Here is a 19,331-nt window from a genome sequence, read left to right on the forward strand (position 1 = left end):
AAGAAAAGGCAATTTTATTATGCTAAGGAGTTGCTAATAAAGGGCTATCACCTTTGTGGCCCAGAAAAGAAGCTCGATTAGTAGGGGCCTGTGGAACTCAGAAAACTATCAAATAAAAAATTGTAAGACAATCCTTTCATCAGTATGAAAGAATTTTCAAAGACTTTTACTGAAAATAGCAGACACTTTTCAATCCAGACATACAGAATATACATTTCCCAGAACACAGTTCTGAAATATTCAGGCAACTGGACCAGATTGATTATGGATGGATTGGAGCATGCCTTTTAAGTCTCCCCATGTTTGACCATAAATATTGATAGCCCCTTTTTGGTAGATGGTTCTGCCTCATATTTCAGATGAAAAAAAACCATTTAAAAGGAAGAAAGCTATGTAGCTGCCTCTCTTTTAGAGAGTGAAATATGTTATAAGCATGCCCAGAAAAATAGAATACTCAGGGATTTGCATCAGAACAGAGGCCATGATGAAAGTGATAATACAAACTAGATAAATGGGTGAAATAAAGCTCCCCAAACAGATGCACTAGAGATAGTCCCCAATCCCAGATTTACTTTAACATACAACATCAGAAGAGTGAGCACTTAGGTTTGACCTAGGAGCCATCATTTTGCAGGGGTCCTTAAGAAGTCTTCAGGCACAAAAAGGCTGTTGGAAAACAGACCAGAGAATACCAGGGTTTTTATTGATGGAAGTGCTAATAAAACAACACAATTGTTTGCAACCAGAAGCTAAATGACTCATCTGTTTCAAGAAAGGTCATATCACACAGGAATTGTCTGTAAAGCAGTATCTATAATATAACCTAACTTTCAAAAGTTCTAAATTTTCTGATGTGAACGAAACAGTCTTAATTTACCCTCAACTAGATAACATGTTAAGGATGGGAATGTGTCTTTATCCACTTTTGTATCCTCATAGTTCTTAAATATCTAGTAGGCAAGCAGTAACAGTTTGCTTATTAAATAAATCTCACCACTACCATCTTCTCTAACTTGGTTTGCATGCAGTCATCTTTTCCTCTCTCCTCTCCATCTCTCCATCTGTCTGTCTCTCCATCTGTCTCTCTCTCTCACATACACACATACACACACACACACACACACACACACACACATCTGGCCTCTCTGTTAGAGGTCACTGCTTAGATTCTATCTTAAATCTGTGAAGGACTAGATCTGATAGTCCGTAATACCTTAATTGTCATCGTAACCCAAAATCTAACTGATGGCAGGGAGTGAGATCAGCTTTCTCATCTGTAAAATGGGGATAATAAAAGTGCCTGGAATGACACTGGAAAGGAGTAAAGCCAAGTGATCAGATAGGCTGCTTCATTCTCCCACCCCAAACATGCAGAAAACTTGGCTGCAGTATGCAATGCAAGTGTCCTGAACACCCAACACTTACAGCAGCCACCAAAACCAAGAGAAGGGAATCCTGTGTGACAAAGGCACGGAGTTTGTCTTATTCTTTCAACTCCTTCAATTTTTAAGAACTGTTCAAATTTTTCTTAGAGACCTGACTCCTCTATTCACAACAGTATGTTCCTTACTAGAGAAGCATAATATTAATACAACAACACTACTAATAAGTGTAACAGCTCACATTTATCAGCACAATTGGTGTTAGCCAGGCATGCGACAAAAGACTTCACCTACACCAACCCAATTAACTATCACAAACTTATGAGGAAGGCATTAGTATTACCTATGTCATAGATGACTATCCTGAATCTCAAAGAAGTTAAATAATGTCTACATGGCCACAGAACTACAAATGTCAAATTTGGGACCTGAACTCAGGTCTGTTGACTCCAAGGCCTGGGCAGTATTCATCTTTAACTTTTTCATCCTTATCCCGAGCATTAAGTACAGTCCCTGACACTGGTCAAAGCTTTAAGCCTCAAATCTAGGCACCAACAATTGCTTAGAAGCAAGCAGTCTAAGAGCACAGACCATGAAGCAGAAAAAGAGCCATGGCTTCAAGTCCCAGACTGGTCACTTATTAGTTCTGCAACCTTAGGCATATTTGTTAACCTCTTGGAGCCTCAGCTTTCTCATCTGTAAAACAGCGATAATAAAAGTGCCTTCAATAGGACACTTAGTATCTTGAGTAATGCACAGTAAGACTACTTACAGGTCCACAATTTCTTAACCATAAATCTAAAGCCCGAAAAGCTCTGAAATCAGACCTTGTTCTTAAACTGGTTGTATTAATTTCTATTGGTACTATAACAAGTTCCCACAAACTCAGTGGCTTAAAACAACAAAAATTTTTTATCCCACAGTTCTGTAGGTCAGAAGTCAAATGTGGGTCCCTGGACTAAAATCAAGGTGTCTACAGGCTGTGTTCCTTTCTGGAGACTCTAGAGAGGATTCATTTCATCACCTTTTCTGTCTTTTAGAGGCTTCTCCCATTCTTTGGCTCATGGCCCCCTTCCATCTTCAAAGCCACCATTGGTGGACTAGGTCCCTCTCACATCACATCACTCCAACCTCTGCTCCCTTTGTCACATGTCCCTCTCTGACTCTCTTGCCTCATTCTTTCACATTTAAGAACCCTTGTGATTACATGGTATACATCTGGATAATCCAGGATAATTCTCCAACTTTAAAGTCAGCTGATTAACAACCTTAATTCCACCTGCTACCTTCATTCCCCCCATTTGCTATGTAAGGTAATACATTTACAGGTTCTAGGAATTAGGACATAGTTAGGAATTAGGGGAGCTATGATTTTGCCTGTCAAACTTGTGGCAAACTGATCTGGCAACAAAACCTAACTTGAATTGATATGACTATAGTCTTAATTTTCTCCACTAAATATAAATATTCATACATTTGATTTAGGATGCAGCCCCAGATCCCATTGTGGTGCTATGTAATATACAGTATATTAGCTGAATTACATTTCTAAAATCCAAACAATTCTGAATTCTGAAATACCTCTGATCCTAAGGGTTTTAGATGAGACTACAAATTTATATTCTAATAATTATTATTAACATCATCTTCTTCTCTGAAAGGCAAGAGAAAATGGTCCATGGTCAACATGGTTCATAAATCATGTTCACAAAGCCAGTGCCCCCTTGAGCCTTGGAAGACCCTGCTGGCCGGGCATGGTGGCTCACACCTGTAATCTCAGCAATTTGGGAGGTCAAAGTTGGCTGATCATTTGAAGCCAGGAACTCAAGACCAGCCTGGCCATCATGGTGAAAACTCATCTCTACTAAAAATACAAAAATTAGCCAGGCGTGATGGTGCATGACTGTAATCCCAGCTACTTGGAAGGCTGAGGCAAAAGAATCGTTTGAACCCAGGAGACAGAGGTTGCAGTGAGCCGAGGTCATGCCACTTCACTTCAGCCTGGGCATAGAGCAAGACTCTGTCTCAAAAAAAAAAAAAAAAAAAAAAAAACAACAGAAAAGATCCTGCTATGGTTTGAATGTATATGTCCCTCAAAAATTCATATGTTGGAACTCGAACCTCAATGTGATAGTATTAAGAGGCAGACTTTTGTGAGGTGATTAAGTCATGAGGTTAGAGCCCTCATGGATAGGATTAGCAACCTCATAAAAGGGCTGGAGTAAATTTGCTAGGCCCTTTTGCCCTCTGTTCCTTTTGCCACATGAGGATGCAGCAACAAGGCACCATCTTGCAGGCAGTCTTTACCAGACACGGAACTTGACTGTGCCTTGATCTTGGACTTCCCAGCCTCTAGAACTGTGAGAAACAAATTTCTGTTGTTCATAAATTACCCAGTCTTGGGTATTTTGTTATAGCAGCATGAAGGGGTAAGACAGATCTGGAGTCAGACATTCCCCATGGCCAAACCTGATACCACTCCTTTCTTGCTGTGTACTCCTAATCTCTATCAGCCTCCCTGTCCTCATCACCCAGGGGTAGGGGTGGGGCTGTGAGTGTGCCCACAGAGTGGTCATGGGGATTAAATGAGATGAATCATGCATAGCCCTTAGCACCCAACAATGGGATTGCTACTGCCAGTTGTTATGCTCCTCTATTTGGGTATTGCCTTCATGGCTGACACCCAAGGCTTTCTTTCTAGGATGTGTGGCCTTCATCAAAAATGTGTTTATTTAGTGAAAAAAAAAAAGGACCCTGAGATTTTCATTTAATTTTGCCTATGTTCTCACCCTGCTCCATAGCACAGCACTGATGATACTAAAAAGCTAACTCCTGGATTTAAGCTGCTAAGACCTTCACATCACTGGCAGCTTTGCTAATGTCGGTGTTCTGCAGAACAGGAAGTAACTCACCAGCCTACTATGTTCTCATGAGGCCATCCCTTGGGACTGTCCCACTGCCTCTACACTGCTTCTGTTTTCACCAGACATCTCCTGATCCTAACTTGGTTTCTCAAGTAAACTTCTCCACTGCCACCAAGAGGAATGTCTTATAGGAAGCTGCAGAATAAGAAGTCAAGGCCAGATGTGTGGATTTGAGAATCAGAGACACCATTCCCTTTTTTCTTCCCTTTCTTCCCTCCTTCCCTCCTTTTTTTCCTTCCTTCCTACTTCCTTCCCTCCTTTTTTTTTCTTTCGTTCCTTCTTCCTTCCCTCCCTCCCTTCCTTCTGCAGTCAATCCACAAAGATTAACTGAACACCTACCAAGTACAAAGTACTATGCCAAGGGGCTGGCAATGCAGTCTTCAAGATAAGGCTGGGTCATGCTATGCAGAGTGTACAGATGATCCCACAAATCGTGACTTTATTACAGTTAATTTTACAAACCATTAATTACAAATTGAGGTGAGAATTAGGAAGAAAAAGTGCTAGGTGTTAAAAGACTGTTTAAGATAGTCAGGGGATTCTAGAAATGTGTCCATGACCTAGTAATATCTAATCAAGGACCTGCCTGAAAAGTGATAAAAATTACCCAGCTAAAGAGATAGAAGAGTATTCCAGGGGAGACATGAATAGACGTGTGAAGATCCTGAACATCAAAATGTCAAGGAACTGAAAGAAGACCAGAATTGCCAAAATACGGGGAGGAGAGGCAGTATGGTACGTGACTGGTTAGTTGGTGGTAGGTAGGAAGAAAGGAAGGAAAGGTGGCAGAAAAGAAAGGGGGAAAGAAGGAAAGGAGGGAAAGAATTAAATGGAACCAAATCAAATCTGGAGCAGAAGCTGGCAAGCTCCAGTAGGACCAAATTTGCTCCCAGTCTGTTTTTGTATGGCCCCCAGCTAAGAATGGTCTTTGTATTTTTAAGTAGTTGAAAAAAATCAAAAAGAAGAATACTATTTTATGATATGTTAAAATTATATCAAATTCAGTTTTCTGTATCCATAAGTAAAGCTTTATTGGAACACAGCCACACCCACACATTTACATATTATCTATGGCTGCTTTCATGCTACAGTGGCAGAGTTGAGGAGTTGCAACAGAGACCTTACAGTCCACAAGCTTAAAATATTTACTATCTATACCTTTACAGAAAAAAAGTGTTTGCCAACCCCTGATTTAGTGAGATTGGCAGAGGCCAGATCATATAATATTTTAGGTCACATTAAAGATTTACTATCTTATCCCAAGACCAGGGGAACCCAATAAATAGTTTGAACAGGAGAACAGCATGACCCAGTAGTGCCCAAACCTATCTGCACATTAGACTAGTGAGCTTCCAGAGTCCACTTCCAGATATTATGAATTAATTAGTCTTGGTATGGCCAGTGCTTTGGAATTTTGAGGGGATTCCTGGGTGACTTTGATATGCAGATGAGTTTTGGAACCGTGGATATAATCACATTTTTATGTTTTAAAGATCAGTCTGGCTCAGGGGTTCTCCCTCTGGCTGCACATTGGGATCATCTGGGGGATATTTTCAAATACACTGATGTGACGCCCAGGCCCACCTGGCATCAATTAAATAAGAATCTCTAGGGGGTCTCCCCAAGCATTGGTATAAAGTTGCCCAGGTGATTCTAACACGCAGCCAGGGTTGTGCACCCTGCATTAACAGGGGCCAAGGATGAAGACCCAGAGACCCCCAAGAGGCTACTGTGAGTGCCCAACTGAAAGATGATAGGGGCTGAAGTTGAGTTGCTGGGGGTAGGGGGCTGTGTAGGCACAATCAGAAGGACTTGGTGATCAGTAAGTGAGAGTGGAAGGCTGAGGTGGAAAGTTTCAAAAACGATACTCAAATGTCTAGCAAATCAACTGGGTGCAAACTGATGGCACTTATTGGTGTGGGAACCTTGGACGAGGAACAAGGTACGGAAGTAAGAACACTATTTCTGTTCTGATGTAGTATTGAAAAGGAGGATGTCTTCGGAGAGTTGGCCAGATTAAAGCTGTAAGGGACCGCGATCAAATGATAAAGAGCCTTGAATGCTACATTCATTCATTCAATGTACATTCATTCATTCATTCATTCATTCAATGTGACATTCATTGAGTCACATACAATGTATGTGAGCTTCCTCAGCTTCCTCACCTATAGAATGGCATTAAAAGTGTTCATATATGTCTTTTTCATCTTTGGCCAGCAGAGTCACTCAACGACAGACACTCGAAAAACACCCTCACAAGGATATTGTAAAGATTCGATGAGATGCCATGTGTCAAGTAGCACAAGAAACTTAAGTAGCACAAAACGCGTTCATAAAATGTTAGTGTTATCCCTGAAGGGTTTCCAAAGAAGCATAACCCAGTGACACTCTCACAATGAAGTCTTAGAAAGTATAGGTGGTGCCCCAGTGGTCACCGCCCTGCATCTGGAGACTTCCTGGCACCGCACATGATGGCTGGCCGCCAAGAAGACCACCGCCTGCCTGGGATGGCCACCCTTGGTGCCAAGAAGCCATGAGCTTTCCCCCTAGACCCTTCACTCTGAGATCTTCTGCCCAATAATTTTGTTTCCATGATACCTCACCCTCTGTTCCAATGCCACCCAAGATGCTGTGGCTGACCAGCACTTCAGACACATTGTTCTCTTTTGCCTGTTCTCAAAATAGAATCATATGCCAAGGTGGAAAAAAAAAGTGTATATGAACAACTGTGGGAAGGATGGGTGACAGGGAAAAGAAATGTGTACAGGTTGAGTATCCCTGATCCAAAATGCTTAGAACCTTTTTTATATTTTGAAATATGTGCATATACATAATAAAATATCTTGAGGATGGGACCTGAGTCTAAACACAAAATTCATTTATGTTTTATATTTACCTTGTACCCAAAAATCAAAATATTTATCAGTGAAATGATATGACAGTAATCTTATACAATATTCTAAATAATTTTGTGTGCCCATCACATGAGGTCAGGTGTGAAATTTTCTACCTGTGGCATCATGTCAGTACTCAAAGACTCTAATCTTGGAGCATTTTGGGTTTCAGACTTTCAGATCAGGGATGCCCAATTTGTACTAGGTTTAGCAGTTGAGATTAAGTTCAGCTGCATGTGATAAACAACATAATGGTATTAGTTCATCAGTTAGTAAGAAGTCAAGGTTCCAGCAATTCTGTGGAGTTGACAGTCCTCCACCATCCAGGCTACCCTTCCAGCATACTGCTCCTCTTTAACAAGCATGGCCATTTTTGTCCATCTTGACTAAGATGGCCAGAGCTCTAGCCACCATCTTCATATTCCAGGCAAGAAGATGGAGGAAAGGACAGAAAAGAGGAAGACGGCACACACAAATTTTCTTGAAGGCAGTTTCTGGGAAGCTGAAACATAATACTTCTACTAACATCTCTCAAGCCCAAATTTAGTAACATGGCCACATCTAGCTGTAAGGGAGGCTAAGAAATGCAGCCTTTATTCTGGGCAGCCATATTCCCAGGTCAAAGCAGGAATTCCCATAACTAAAGGGGGAAGGGGAGGATGGAGATTGGGGTAGGCAACCAGCAGTATCTACTGCTAGGGGTGAAGGGTTATTGACTTGTGCTTCTCCTATGCTATTCCCTCACTCAGAATGCCTTCCTGCTCCCTCTCTGTGAGTTCATTCAAAGACTGATTCACTGGCTCTGTGTTCCTGGCATCTGCTGCTCCTTTGACTGGAATGTTCCATGTCTCCACTTTTATTATTTTCCTTAGATATATTTACACGCATAGATATAAATAAATACACAATATTTGAACAAGCTTTGAACACAAGTTCCATCCATACAAACTGTATGTCCTTGTCAAGTCACTTCTACCCTCTGAGCCTCAAGTTCCTCCTACATCAAGTGGGGATACTGATGCCCACCTCACAATGTTGTAGAGGGGATCAGTGGAGATTTCTGTATTTGGGAGTGGTCTGTAAGCAATAAATCATTAAACATCTATTAGCTATTATCATTTCTACCCTGAAGCATTACTTCCTGTTAGTTAACATGAGAGGAAAAAAAAAAGCAGTTGGTGGCTAAGTGTTACTACACAAAAGAACAGGGCAAAAGACCCATTTCATCTCCTTCTCACTTTCCCATAGCAAAGCCAGAAGAGGATTCCATCAATTCTTAAAATGTATCTACAAGCAGAAAATTAATTTTAGAGATGAGCAAGGATAACTTCCTTTGAAGTGAAAGGAGTCTGGAGAAGCCAGAATGCACCCTGCCCTGCTGATTGAAGCAGAATTAAAGCCAAAAGCAGAACTCAGATCATCAGAGGGAATGAGTCATAGTACCTGGCGAGGAAGCAAGGCTTCAGCCAGACACCAATCAGAGCTAAATATTACAGCTCTTGCAAATAAGGCAGATGAGTTCCTGTAACCATGAACAACCCAAAGGTGGCCCCTGCCCTCATACACAAAGCTAAAAACTAATGGTCGCTGACAGTATTAAGACAATAACTGTATCTGCTCAGATTAATCATATATCTGACTTAATCCAAATATACCTCAAGAGATGTATCAAATACATACTTTTGCCCCTTTCATTATAAAATAAAATACATATACAGGAAAGTGCCTAAAATATACATGGACACTTTAACAATAATTAAGTCAATCCTTGTGTAATTACCACTGCAGTCAAGAAAGAAAACACTACACCACCTTAGAAGCATGCCGCTCTGATCTCAGTTTTCTCCATCCCATCTAAAAGCAATCACTCTCTTTGTTCTACTTTTTTTTTTTTTTTTTTTTTTTTTTTTTTTTTTGGCAGGGTTTGCTCTTGTTGCCCAGGCTGGAGTGCAATGACGCGATCTCGGCTCACCGCAACCTCAGCCTCCTAGGTTCAAGCGATTCTCCTGCCTCCTGAGTAACTGGGATTACAGGCATGCGCCACCACACCCAGCTAATTTTGTATTTTTAGTAGAGACAGGGTTTCTCCATGTTGGTCAGGCTGGTCTCGAACTCCAGACCTCAGGTTATCTGCCCACCTCAGCCTCCCAAAGTGCTGGCATTACAGGTGTAAGCCACTGTGCCTGGCCTCTTTGTTCTTATGATATATATTTCCTTCCTTTTCTTTATAATATTACCACTTATGTACATCCCTAAAAATATTTTTGTCTATTTAAAATTTTTATTTGAATGGAATCACATATGTATATACTTTATACTTTGCTGCTTCTGCTCAGCCTTACATTTGTAACCACAAAATATTTATCAGTGAAATGATATGACATCTGAAATTTGATTTAAAATAATTGGATGAAGGAAGAGTTGCAAAGTATATTTTGAATAAATTGACCATAAGTTGATCACTGTTAAAGATGGATGATGAATACATCAGACTCATTATAGTATACTTGACTTTAAAATATGTTTCAAAATTTATATAACAAAAAATCATTTAAATTACTTCATGAGATTCACTTGGTTGCTGTGTGTAGTTAGAATTTGTTCATTTTCATTGCTGTATAGCAATACTTCTCTAAGTAAGATCCCAAGACCAGAAGCATCAGAATCACCTGGGAATTTATGTGAACTGTAAATTCTTAGCCCAACCCCAGACTTTTGAAATCAGAAACTCTTGGGGTAAGGTTTCTGATTTGCTAAGGTCTGGGGTGAGGCCCAACAATCTGTGTCTTAATAAGCTCTCCAGGTAGTTCTGATGCACATTCAAGTTTGATAAACACTCCTAAATAGCATTCTGTTGTATGAATATATCACAATTTATTTATTCATTCTACTACTGACACACAGGTGTATTATTTCAAGTTTTAAGGTTTCAAGTTTGTGGATGCTATAAATATTCTTGTAGAAGACTTTTGGTGGACAAGCATCTTTCTGATATGTACCTGGTGATAAAATAACAGGGTCTTAGGGTGTATGTATTTTTAACATTACATGATAACACTAAACTATTTGCAAAGTAGTTCACCAATTTATAATCCCAGTAGTAATGTATGTAAATTCCCTTTGCTCCATATCCTTCCCAACACTTGGTAGTTTTTTGACATTTTAATTGTTGTCAATCTAGAGGGTTAAACACTTAAACTTTCCAACTTAGAATAAAAAAAACACATATTAGAGAACAGAACTTCAGATGTAAAATCAGTTTCACAAATATATTAGTTGGTGAGTTTTCATGGAGTAAACCCGACGCAGGAAAGAATCTGGTACAATAGAGAAACTGAGAAAGGTCAATGTGACTGGAATGTGGCGAACAAGACAGAATGCAGTTCAAGATGTTGAGGAGTGAGGCAGGGACAAACCAAGGACCTCCTACATGTGCTAAAGAGTGAATTTTATTCCAAGTGAAATGAAAAGAAAATTAAAAATTTTAAGCAGGAAATTTACATAATTATATTTCTATATTAGCATACATTTAAAATATTTCAGGCACATAGCCACTTCTAGCTATGATGGGGTTGTTTGATACTTCAGACCAATGCTTCTGCTGAAAGCCACTTTAAAAGCTGGATAAAGCACAAATACGCACACACTCACACACACCTGCACGCTATGATGCCCGAAAGCATCAAGCAGTTGTTAAGACAACCAGGACTTCAGGGAACAAAATCCTAGAGAAGACAGAAGCACAGGGAGGCAAGCCAATATTGTGCAGCTGCTCTTTCCCTCGGGGCATTTGCCAAAATTGGGTGAAGGGTAAGGGGCTAAGGATCCAGGTAAAGAGCCTCCGCAGAGAGTTGCTAATAAGGGGCAAAAACACCAGAAGAGCATTTGGCAGTCTCTTGGAGATAGAGAGGCAAAAGTCAGAGGCCTAAAAGGCAAAGATGCCAGTGAAACCTAAGCCCAGCACCTGTTTGATATTTCCCTCAAAACATTTGCTGAATTCTGAGACTGCATAAGGCAGGAGGCTAAGAAGCCATGCTTGATAGTCTCACAGTTTTGAGGAAAGAACATTTAAAGTTCTGAACTAGCCAGGGGTAGAAGTCATTGGGCTGAAATCCTAAGAAGGCTACATCCCAGAAAGAGGCATCTGCCAGTGGCAGAGCTCTATCAGAACTAAAATACAGCCTATGTTCAGCTCAGTCCCTAATTGGATTAAAATAATCAGTTGTCCAATATGCCTGCCTAGCATTTTCTCTGGAACAAAATAACATCATCTACAGCATCTACAATTTTTCATGCAATATGATGAATATACAATCGACATTTGCTAGGCATGCCAAGACACAGACCAAAAACCCAGAGAAAAAAACAGATCACACAAAGAAACAACAAGTGACTCAGATATTGGAGTCAGGAAACAAAGAGTCAAACTATGATTAATATACTAAAAAATATAACAAGATGAAGAAATTAGATGAAAAGGTAGAGAATTTCACCAAAAAAATCAGAATCAATTTAAAAAGCTTAAATGGAATTTCTAGAATTGTAAAATACTATTATGGAAATTAACTCAATAGATAAGGTTGAACAACAGATTAGACATAGTAGAAGAGACAATTAACAAATTGGAAGGCTGGTCAAAATTTTTTCAAAACTCAAGCACAGAGGTAAAACATAAAATGGAAAATACAGAAAAGAGTAAGAAATAGGTGTGACAGAGTAAAAAGGTCTACAATACATATGTTTGAAGACATAGAAAAGTAAAGAATGGAACAGTAGTAGTGTTTGACGAGATAACAGCAAACTGATTAAAGATATCAATACACAAATTTTAAAAATCATTAGGAACCCCAAACAGGGTTAACAGTAAATAAACAACAATAACAACAAAAAATCAATAAAGCCAGACCTAGAGACATCACAGAAAAACTGATAAAAATTAAAGACAAAGACAAAACCCTAAAAGTCAGGGTAAAAAAGACACATTACCTTCCATGGAGTCATAATAATGTTGGCTAATGGCTGATTTTTCAACAGAAATGATGGCAGTCAGAAGACAATGGAACAATGTTTTAAAGTTCTGGGGAAAAAAACTAGAAATATAAAATTCCATACTCAGTGAAAATATCATTCAAAAATGAAGCTGAGGCTGGGTGCGTTGGCTCACACCTGCAATCCCAGCACTTTGGGAGGCCGAGGCGGGCGGATCATGAGGTCGGGAGATCAAGACCATCCTGGCTAACAAGGTGAAACCCTGTCTCTACTAAAAATACAAAAATTAGCAGGGCGTGGTGGCAGACGCCTGTAGTCCCAGCTACTCGGGAGGCTAAGGCAGGAGAATGGTGTGAGTCCAGGAGGCGGAGCTTGCAGTGAGCTGAGATCACGCCACTGCACTCCAGCCTGAGTGACAGAGTGAGACTCCGTCTCAAAAAAAAAAAAAAAAAAAGAAAGAAGCTGAAACAAAGACATTTTCAGACAAGTAAGAATTGAGAGGATTTGTCACTAGCAAACCCTCAGTAATATGGTTTGGGTGTGTCCCCACCCAAATCTCACCTTGAATTGTAATAATCCCCACATGTCAAGGGCAGAGCCAGGTGGAGATAACTGAATCATGGGGGCGGTTTCCCCCATACCATTCTCCTGGTAGTGAATAAGTCTCACAAGATCTGATGGTTTTATAAATGGGAGTTCCCGTGCACAAGCTCTCTCTTGCCTGCTGCCATGAAAGACATGTCTTGCTTCCCCTTCACCTTCCACCATGATTGTGAGGCCTCTCCAGCCATGTGGAACTGTGAATCAATTAAACCTCTTTCCTTTATAAATTGCCCTGTCTTGGGTATGTCTTTATTAGCAGCATGAGAACAGACTAATACATTCAGTAAAAAAATCATGCTGGGCCGGGCATGATGGCTCATATCTGTAATCTCAGCACTTTGGGAGGCCAGGGTGGGAGAATTACTTGAGACCAGGAGTTCAAGACCAGCCTGGGCAACATAGCGAGACTCTGTCTCTTTATGTAAAGTAAAAAAAAAAAAAAAAAGAAAAAAAAAGTTTTTAATTTAAAAAAATAATAATGCTAACAGGCATCTAATTGGGCAGAATAAAATGATCTCAGATGAAAAATGTAGTAATGCAGAACAAAATAAAGAACAATGGAAAAGATAAACATGTAAGCAAAGAAGAATGAATACAGACTGTTACAACAATAAAAATAATATCTAATGGGTTTTAATAATCTGTAGACCTAAAATGAATGACAATAATAACATAAAAGGTGTGAGGGGATAGATAAAATTAAAATGTTCCAAAGTACCTTATTACCTAGGATTGTATTTCCCCAAAATAAATTTAAACGTATCCACAAATGACTTGTACACAAATAAATGTTCAGAGCAGCACTATTAGAGATAGCCAGAAACTAAAAAAAACTCAAATGTCCATCTATGGTGAATGGATAAGCAAATTATGGTATATTTATACAATGGAATACTACTTATCAATAAAAATGAATGAACCACTGATAGGCTAAAAACTACAGATGACTCTCACAGACATTATGTTGAGAAATAGAAGCCAGATTCAAAAGAGTACATACTATACAATTCCATTTATATGAAGTTCTAGCCAAGCAAAACCCCAATGCATGATGCTAATGTCAGGACAATGGTTCTCTTTGCAGGCAATAGAAACTAGAAAAGGAGAGGAGGGGACCTCTGGGAGGTTGCCAGTGTTCTATTTCTTAATATAGTTGTTTACATGGATGTGGAAATTTATCAAGCTTCATACTTAGAATTGTGCACATACATATACTTTTCTATATGAATTTCAAAAAGTTTTAACAAATATTTCAGTCATACAAAAAGTTATACAAAGGATAATAAGTCTATATCTGCCACCAAGATTAAGAAACAAAACATTACCAATATAGGTGATATATATACTGCTGATTACACCTCCACCCACCCCACCAGAGATAAACCACTGTCCTGAATTTACTCCCTTGCGCTATTTTATACTTTTACTCTTTCTACAAGCTTCCCTAAATGATATGTAAAACTATTTTTCATGTTTTAAAACTATACATAAAAAGTAATTTGATTTCTTTTCTTTTCTTTTTTTTTTTTTTAAGACAGTGCCTCACTCTATTGCCCAGGCTAGAGTGCAGTGGTGTAATCATGGCTCACTGCAGCCTCAACCTTCTGGGTCAAAGTGATCCTCCCACCTCAGCTTCCCAAGTAATTGAGACCACAGGCATTTGCCACCATGCCTGGCTTTTTTCTTTCTTTTCTTTTTTTCTTTTTTTTTTTTTTCCACAGAGATGGGAGTCTCCCTATGTTGCCCAGGCTGGTCTTGAACTCCAGGGCTCCAGCAATCCTCCAGCCTCACCCTCCCAAAGTGCTGGGATTACAGTTGTGAGTCACCACATCTGGCTGGTAATTTGATTTCTATTTTTAAAAGATCATTCTTAAATTAGCACAAGGGAACTTTCTTGGATGACAAGATATTCTATATCTTGATTAGAACATTGGTCACATAGATATATATATTTGTCAACATACAAATTGAATATTTAAGATCTGTGCATGTCATTATATGTAAATTATCTCACTTTAAAAAGTTTCTAAATAGACCATTCTTGCTTCTTCTTAGGGAATAGATTGGGGCTGGACAGAAGTGGAACCAGGAAAGCCAATTAGAATATTGCAGTAAACCTGATGAGCATCAAAGTCATCTATCTAAAGTGTGAGGAAGAAAAGATAACTTATGGATACAATTCTTTGAGCAGCTTAACTGTGAAGCAGAGCAGTGGCTGGAAGAAGAAGTGAGGCCAGAGGCCAAAGAAGGGTTTTAAAAGATAGAAAACCGAACTTGACACAGTAGAAAGGAAAAGCTGAAGAAAGACCATCAATGAGCTGGGCATGGTGGCTCACGCCTGTAATCCCAGCACTTTGGGAGGCCGAGGTGGGTGGATCAGTTGATGTCACGAGTTTGCCAACATGGCAAAACCCCGTGTCTACTAAAATTCAAAAATTAGCCGGGTGTGGTGGCGTGCACCTGTAATCCTAGGTATTTGCAGGGGCTCAGGCACCAGAATCACCTGAACCCAGGAGGCGGAGGGTGCAGTGAGCAGAGATCGCACCACTGCACTCCAGCCTGGGTAACAGAGTGAGATTCTGTCCCCCCCACCTCACCCCCCCAAAAAAACAACAAAACAACAACAACAAAAAAGACCATCCATGAAGAAACAATGAAGGAACAAAGTCCTTGAGAAGGTGGGGAGATGGAATATAAAGTCCAAGTAGTTTGGTATTTGCTGGCTCACAATGTCTTTTTGCTTTTTAACTGGAAAGAAGTAAAAAGAAGGGTATATATGCAGGACAGATTGTTTGGTGGGGGAAAGATAAAAGTTCTCCTCTGATGGCTGCTACTTTTTCAATGAATACAAGTCATTTTCTGAAAAAGACAGGGGATGGGAGCTCTGAAGCCTGTGAAAAACAGTATGGCATTACATTAGAAAAGCATCCCAGTGTGATGGGGAGTGGTTAAGAAAAATGAAAGGTTCCATTTTAGACAGGCTAAAATGCCCAACAGATATCGAAACTCTCAAAATACACAAAAGCCTGTAATGAGCACAAAAGCAACAATATTGTAATTAATCTTTGATTATGCTGCACAAAGCACAGTGTAACCTATATTAGGTACTCAAGAAGGAATGAACAAGGGAATGAATGAAGATAATTTTTTTTACATATTTTCACAGCACATTTAATATCATCTGTCATATTCTACAACGGAATTGCAGAAAACATGCTTTTCAGAAATAATATATTTTCCTTTTTTCTCATTTTTAGTTCTCAGTGTTCTTGGAAGAAAATCAGTCTGTGTCTTCCAATTTTATCAATTCTTCGTTTTCTCTAAAGAAATGATATGCTGATCTTCTAAAATAATTTTTAAGCAGAATTCACCAATGGGGCAATTCTCCTAGGTAAAAGGAAAATCTATATGCCTATATTACCACAATTTGTGACAATCATAAGAATATAGTTAACAACAAAATTTTAAGCTCTTGCCAAGAAGGATTAATCTCTTCTCGGTATTCAGGACATGCCTGCCGATGCTAAGTCACACATGCACGCTGAGTGAAGAATGCCTTTAGCTAATGTATAGAAATCACAAGATGATCTCAGCCAAACCTCAATGTAGCCCAGAAGAAGAGAAACACTGGCTGTCTTAGGAGACAAATCAGCACAAGGTACTGTTTATGTATCATTTATCAACTGTGAAATTTTTAAAAATGGTTATAAATACAGTACTTGCAGCATAAACCGTTATTTGTTTTATTACACTAAGTTCCATTTAAAAGGACTCCATTCATGCAGGATGCTCTGTTTTGGTTGGCTAAGCAGTCAGATTTCTGTGCTTATAATTCATGTATATACTTACTATGTGTATTGAGTGCACTCTCCTAATTCCAGTTGCCACAGTCAGACTGTAAATGCATATGTTTTTGTCATTCTTAACTACTGTAATTCAGAACTTCAGCTGCCAAATTTGGTGCTAATATTCTCACATATGCAGTTTATGCTCTGCTCTTAAGTAATTCCTTGTTTGCTGTCAGCAGCTTCTACCATGATATATAAAATGGTAGAATCAATTTAAAGAAAAATAACCTAAATTGTTAGCTAAATGGAGCTACAATGTGTTTTTCTTCTTGAAAATATTCCCTTTTCTATTATTTGCTTTATTTAGTAATTATAAATCCTGGTCAAGCAAAAAATATATACAGCAGAACATTGCAGAACATTGCAGAACATTTTAAGGACCAGCAAACCACAAACAGCAGTGTTTTCAAGAAGAAAAAAAGGAAAATCTCAGTTTCATGCTAGACCATCCTTTGAGGCACTGTCATTTTAAGTGTGGAGGCATCAATTATTTCCCCTAGGCTGAAAGGTCTACACACATAAAGGTTCTGTAGATCCACTAAGAAAATAAGCAACCATTTCTCTGTATCATTAAACATCACAGGATACTAGTCCTGAAACACCGGCAAAATTCTGAGTGTGAATATTAAGGTCTCATATTTCAGTTTCAAGTGAAATAGAGTTGTTTTAGGCCAAAGAGGATTGAGACGATACTTGAAGTTGTCAACTGCATAATATTTCAAGGGTCAAAGACTAGCTCCATTTCAAGAGCCTGTAGCCTTACAGTCTGAAGAAACCCTGTGGGTCTCCCAGTTCAATATGACACCCAAAGCAGGAATTTTTCCCCTAGCATCCCTGACAGATGGTCAGCCTGGAGTAAGTTTCACTTACTCCAGTGGGGGAGTTCTCAAGAGAAGGTTCCCAAGGGCTATGATGAAAGGCTAGAACCAGCCATTCAGATCTGGAGTGAGGCTGCAGTCAGTAAGCTCGCAAGATACAGACAGCATTACCAAACATTAAAACCAGACTTCCACAAGCAAGAATGCGATTCTGAACTGACCATCATAAGGATGCAATGTCTAAGACATGCAGACCCCAATTCTAGAACCATCCAAGATCCTTTCACTAGCCTAGGGAGTAGCTCCCACAATGGGGGAAGCAAGGTGGCTTTTCTCCGACTGATTTTTTTTTTTTTTTAATGACACTTTAAGGCTCACAGCAAGGCTTAATCAAGTCAGAGAGCATCAAATCCCTTCCTTCCAAAAACCAAGGCAAGGGACCCCCTGGTGGAAATGCTAAGGCTTAAAATACTCTTAACTTTGGTCTTAAATTCGTCACTACAGTAAACCAGAACATTTCGGGTTTTTCTTTTAAAGATGTACATAGGCTATGCCGTAACCGAAGTTTGGTTGGTGTAGGGTGGATTGGGGGGGGGGGGCGGGGAGCGGTGTTTTAAGCGCAGCCCTTCATCCCGCCTTGAAGTCTGGCTTGATCCTCCCAGGAAAGGCGAGCGCGCGGGGCTGAGCTGCCAGCCGGTCCCCAGCCGGAGCCTGGGACGGGGCGGTCCGGCCCTTACCTATCAATGCTGATCACGCACAGGGTCATGATCGAGGCCGTGCAGCACATGACGTCCATGGCGATGAAGACATTACAGAAAAAGTGGCCAAAGATCCACTTGCCCCCGATGAGGTCGGTGACGCTGACGAAGGGCATGACCGCCACAGCCACCGAGAGGTCAGCCAGCGCCAGGGACACGATCAGGTAGTTGGAGGGCTGGCGGAGCTTCTTGACGAAGCACACGGAGATCACCACCAGGCAGTTGCCCGCGATCGTCAGCAGCGTGATGAGCGTCAGGATGGAGCCGATCACAACTTTCTCGGCTCTGCCGTAGTTGATCTGCTCCCCACAGCCCGAGGCATTGTCCGGGGGCGCGTCCCAGGTGGGCGCCGGGCTGGCTGTCACCTCGATTAGCAGGTGCGGCGCCCAGGAGCCCGCGACCGGGTCGGCGCCACCGTCGGGGCTCAGGTCGGGCAGCCCGCGCCCCACTTCTGGCAGAAGGAAAGAGCGGAGGTGACCGTAGAGGTCCGGGCGGCCGCTGCTGTTAACGTCCATCATCGCGCCGCCGTGTGCCGCTGCCCATGGAGCCGGCGCCCCGGCCACGCGCTCCGGCTGCCGGCCCCGGGGCTTCACCTCGTCGGTTCCGCTCCGCCCGGCCCAGCCATGGGGCCCGCGCCGACCGCTGGGTGGCGCCTGGCTCTGTCTCGGAGCCCCGCACTCCCCGGACCCCCGGCCGCTGCGGGTAACGCGGCAGTGCGGCCTCACGAGGACTCCCTGCGGGAGGCGCCTCGGCCCCCGACGGACGCCTGGGACGCGCGGAGTCGAGGGAGCTCGGGCCAGGCTCCGCCGGCAGCTCCACAGTTCTCAACAGCAGCTCGGCTGGGCCGAGAGCGCCCGGGCGGCAGCGGCAGCGGCAGCGGCAGCGGCAGCGGCAGAAGTTGCGGAGTGCGCCCCGCCCCTCGCGCCCGCCGCCGCCGCCGCCGCCGCCGCCGCCTCTCCCCTGCGGCAGCCGTGCCGCGTCCCCGCCGCCGCTGCCGCCGCCGCCTCCGGCCGCTGCCCGCTCACTCGCGCTCCTGGGACGGGATACCCGGGCTGGGCAGGGACCGCCGCCTCTCCCGCGCCTCCCTACTGTGAGGGGGCGGCGCTGCACGCGCC

General features: G+C 41.6%; 1 protein-coding gene across 1 annotated transcript in view; it reads right to left on the reverse strand.

Annotated features, from left to right (window-relative positions):
• HTR7 (5-hydroxytryptamine receptor 7) overlaps window positions 1-19,126 on the reverse strand; it is a 117,116-nt gene extending 97,990 nt beyond the window's left edge. Inside the window, exon 1 of the mRNA XM_024254307.3 lies at window positions 18,196-19,126. Within this exon, the coding sequence (XP_024110075.1) occupies window positions 18,196-18,734 (539 nt within the window). The 5' untranslated portion in view covers window positions 18,735-19,126. The remainder of the gene's footprint in view (window positions 1-18,195) is intronic.
• Between the last annotated feature and the right edge of the window lie 205 nt (window positions 19,127-19,331).

Source organism: Pongo abelii, chromosome 8 (genome assembly GCF_028885655.2).
Source record: "Pongo abelii isolate AG06213 chromosome 8, NHGRI_mPonAbe1-v2.0_pri, whole genome shotgun sequence".
Lineage (NCBI taxonomy): Eukaryota > Metazoa > Chordata > Mammalia > Primates > Hominidae > Pongo > Pongo abelii.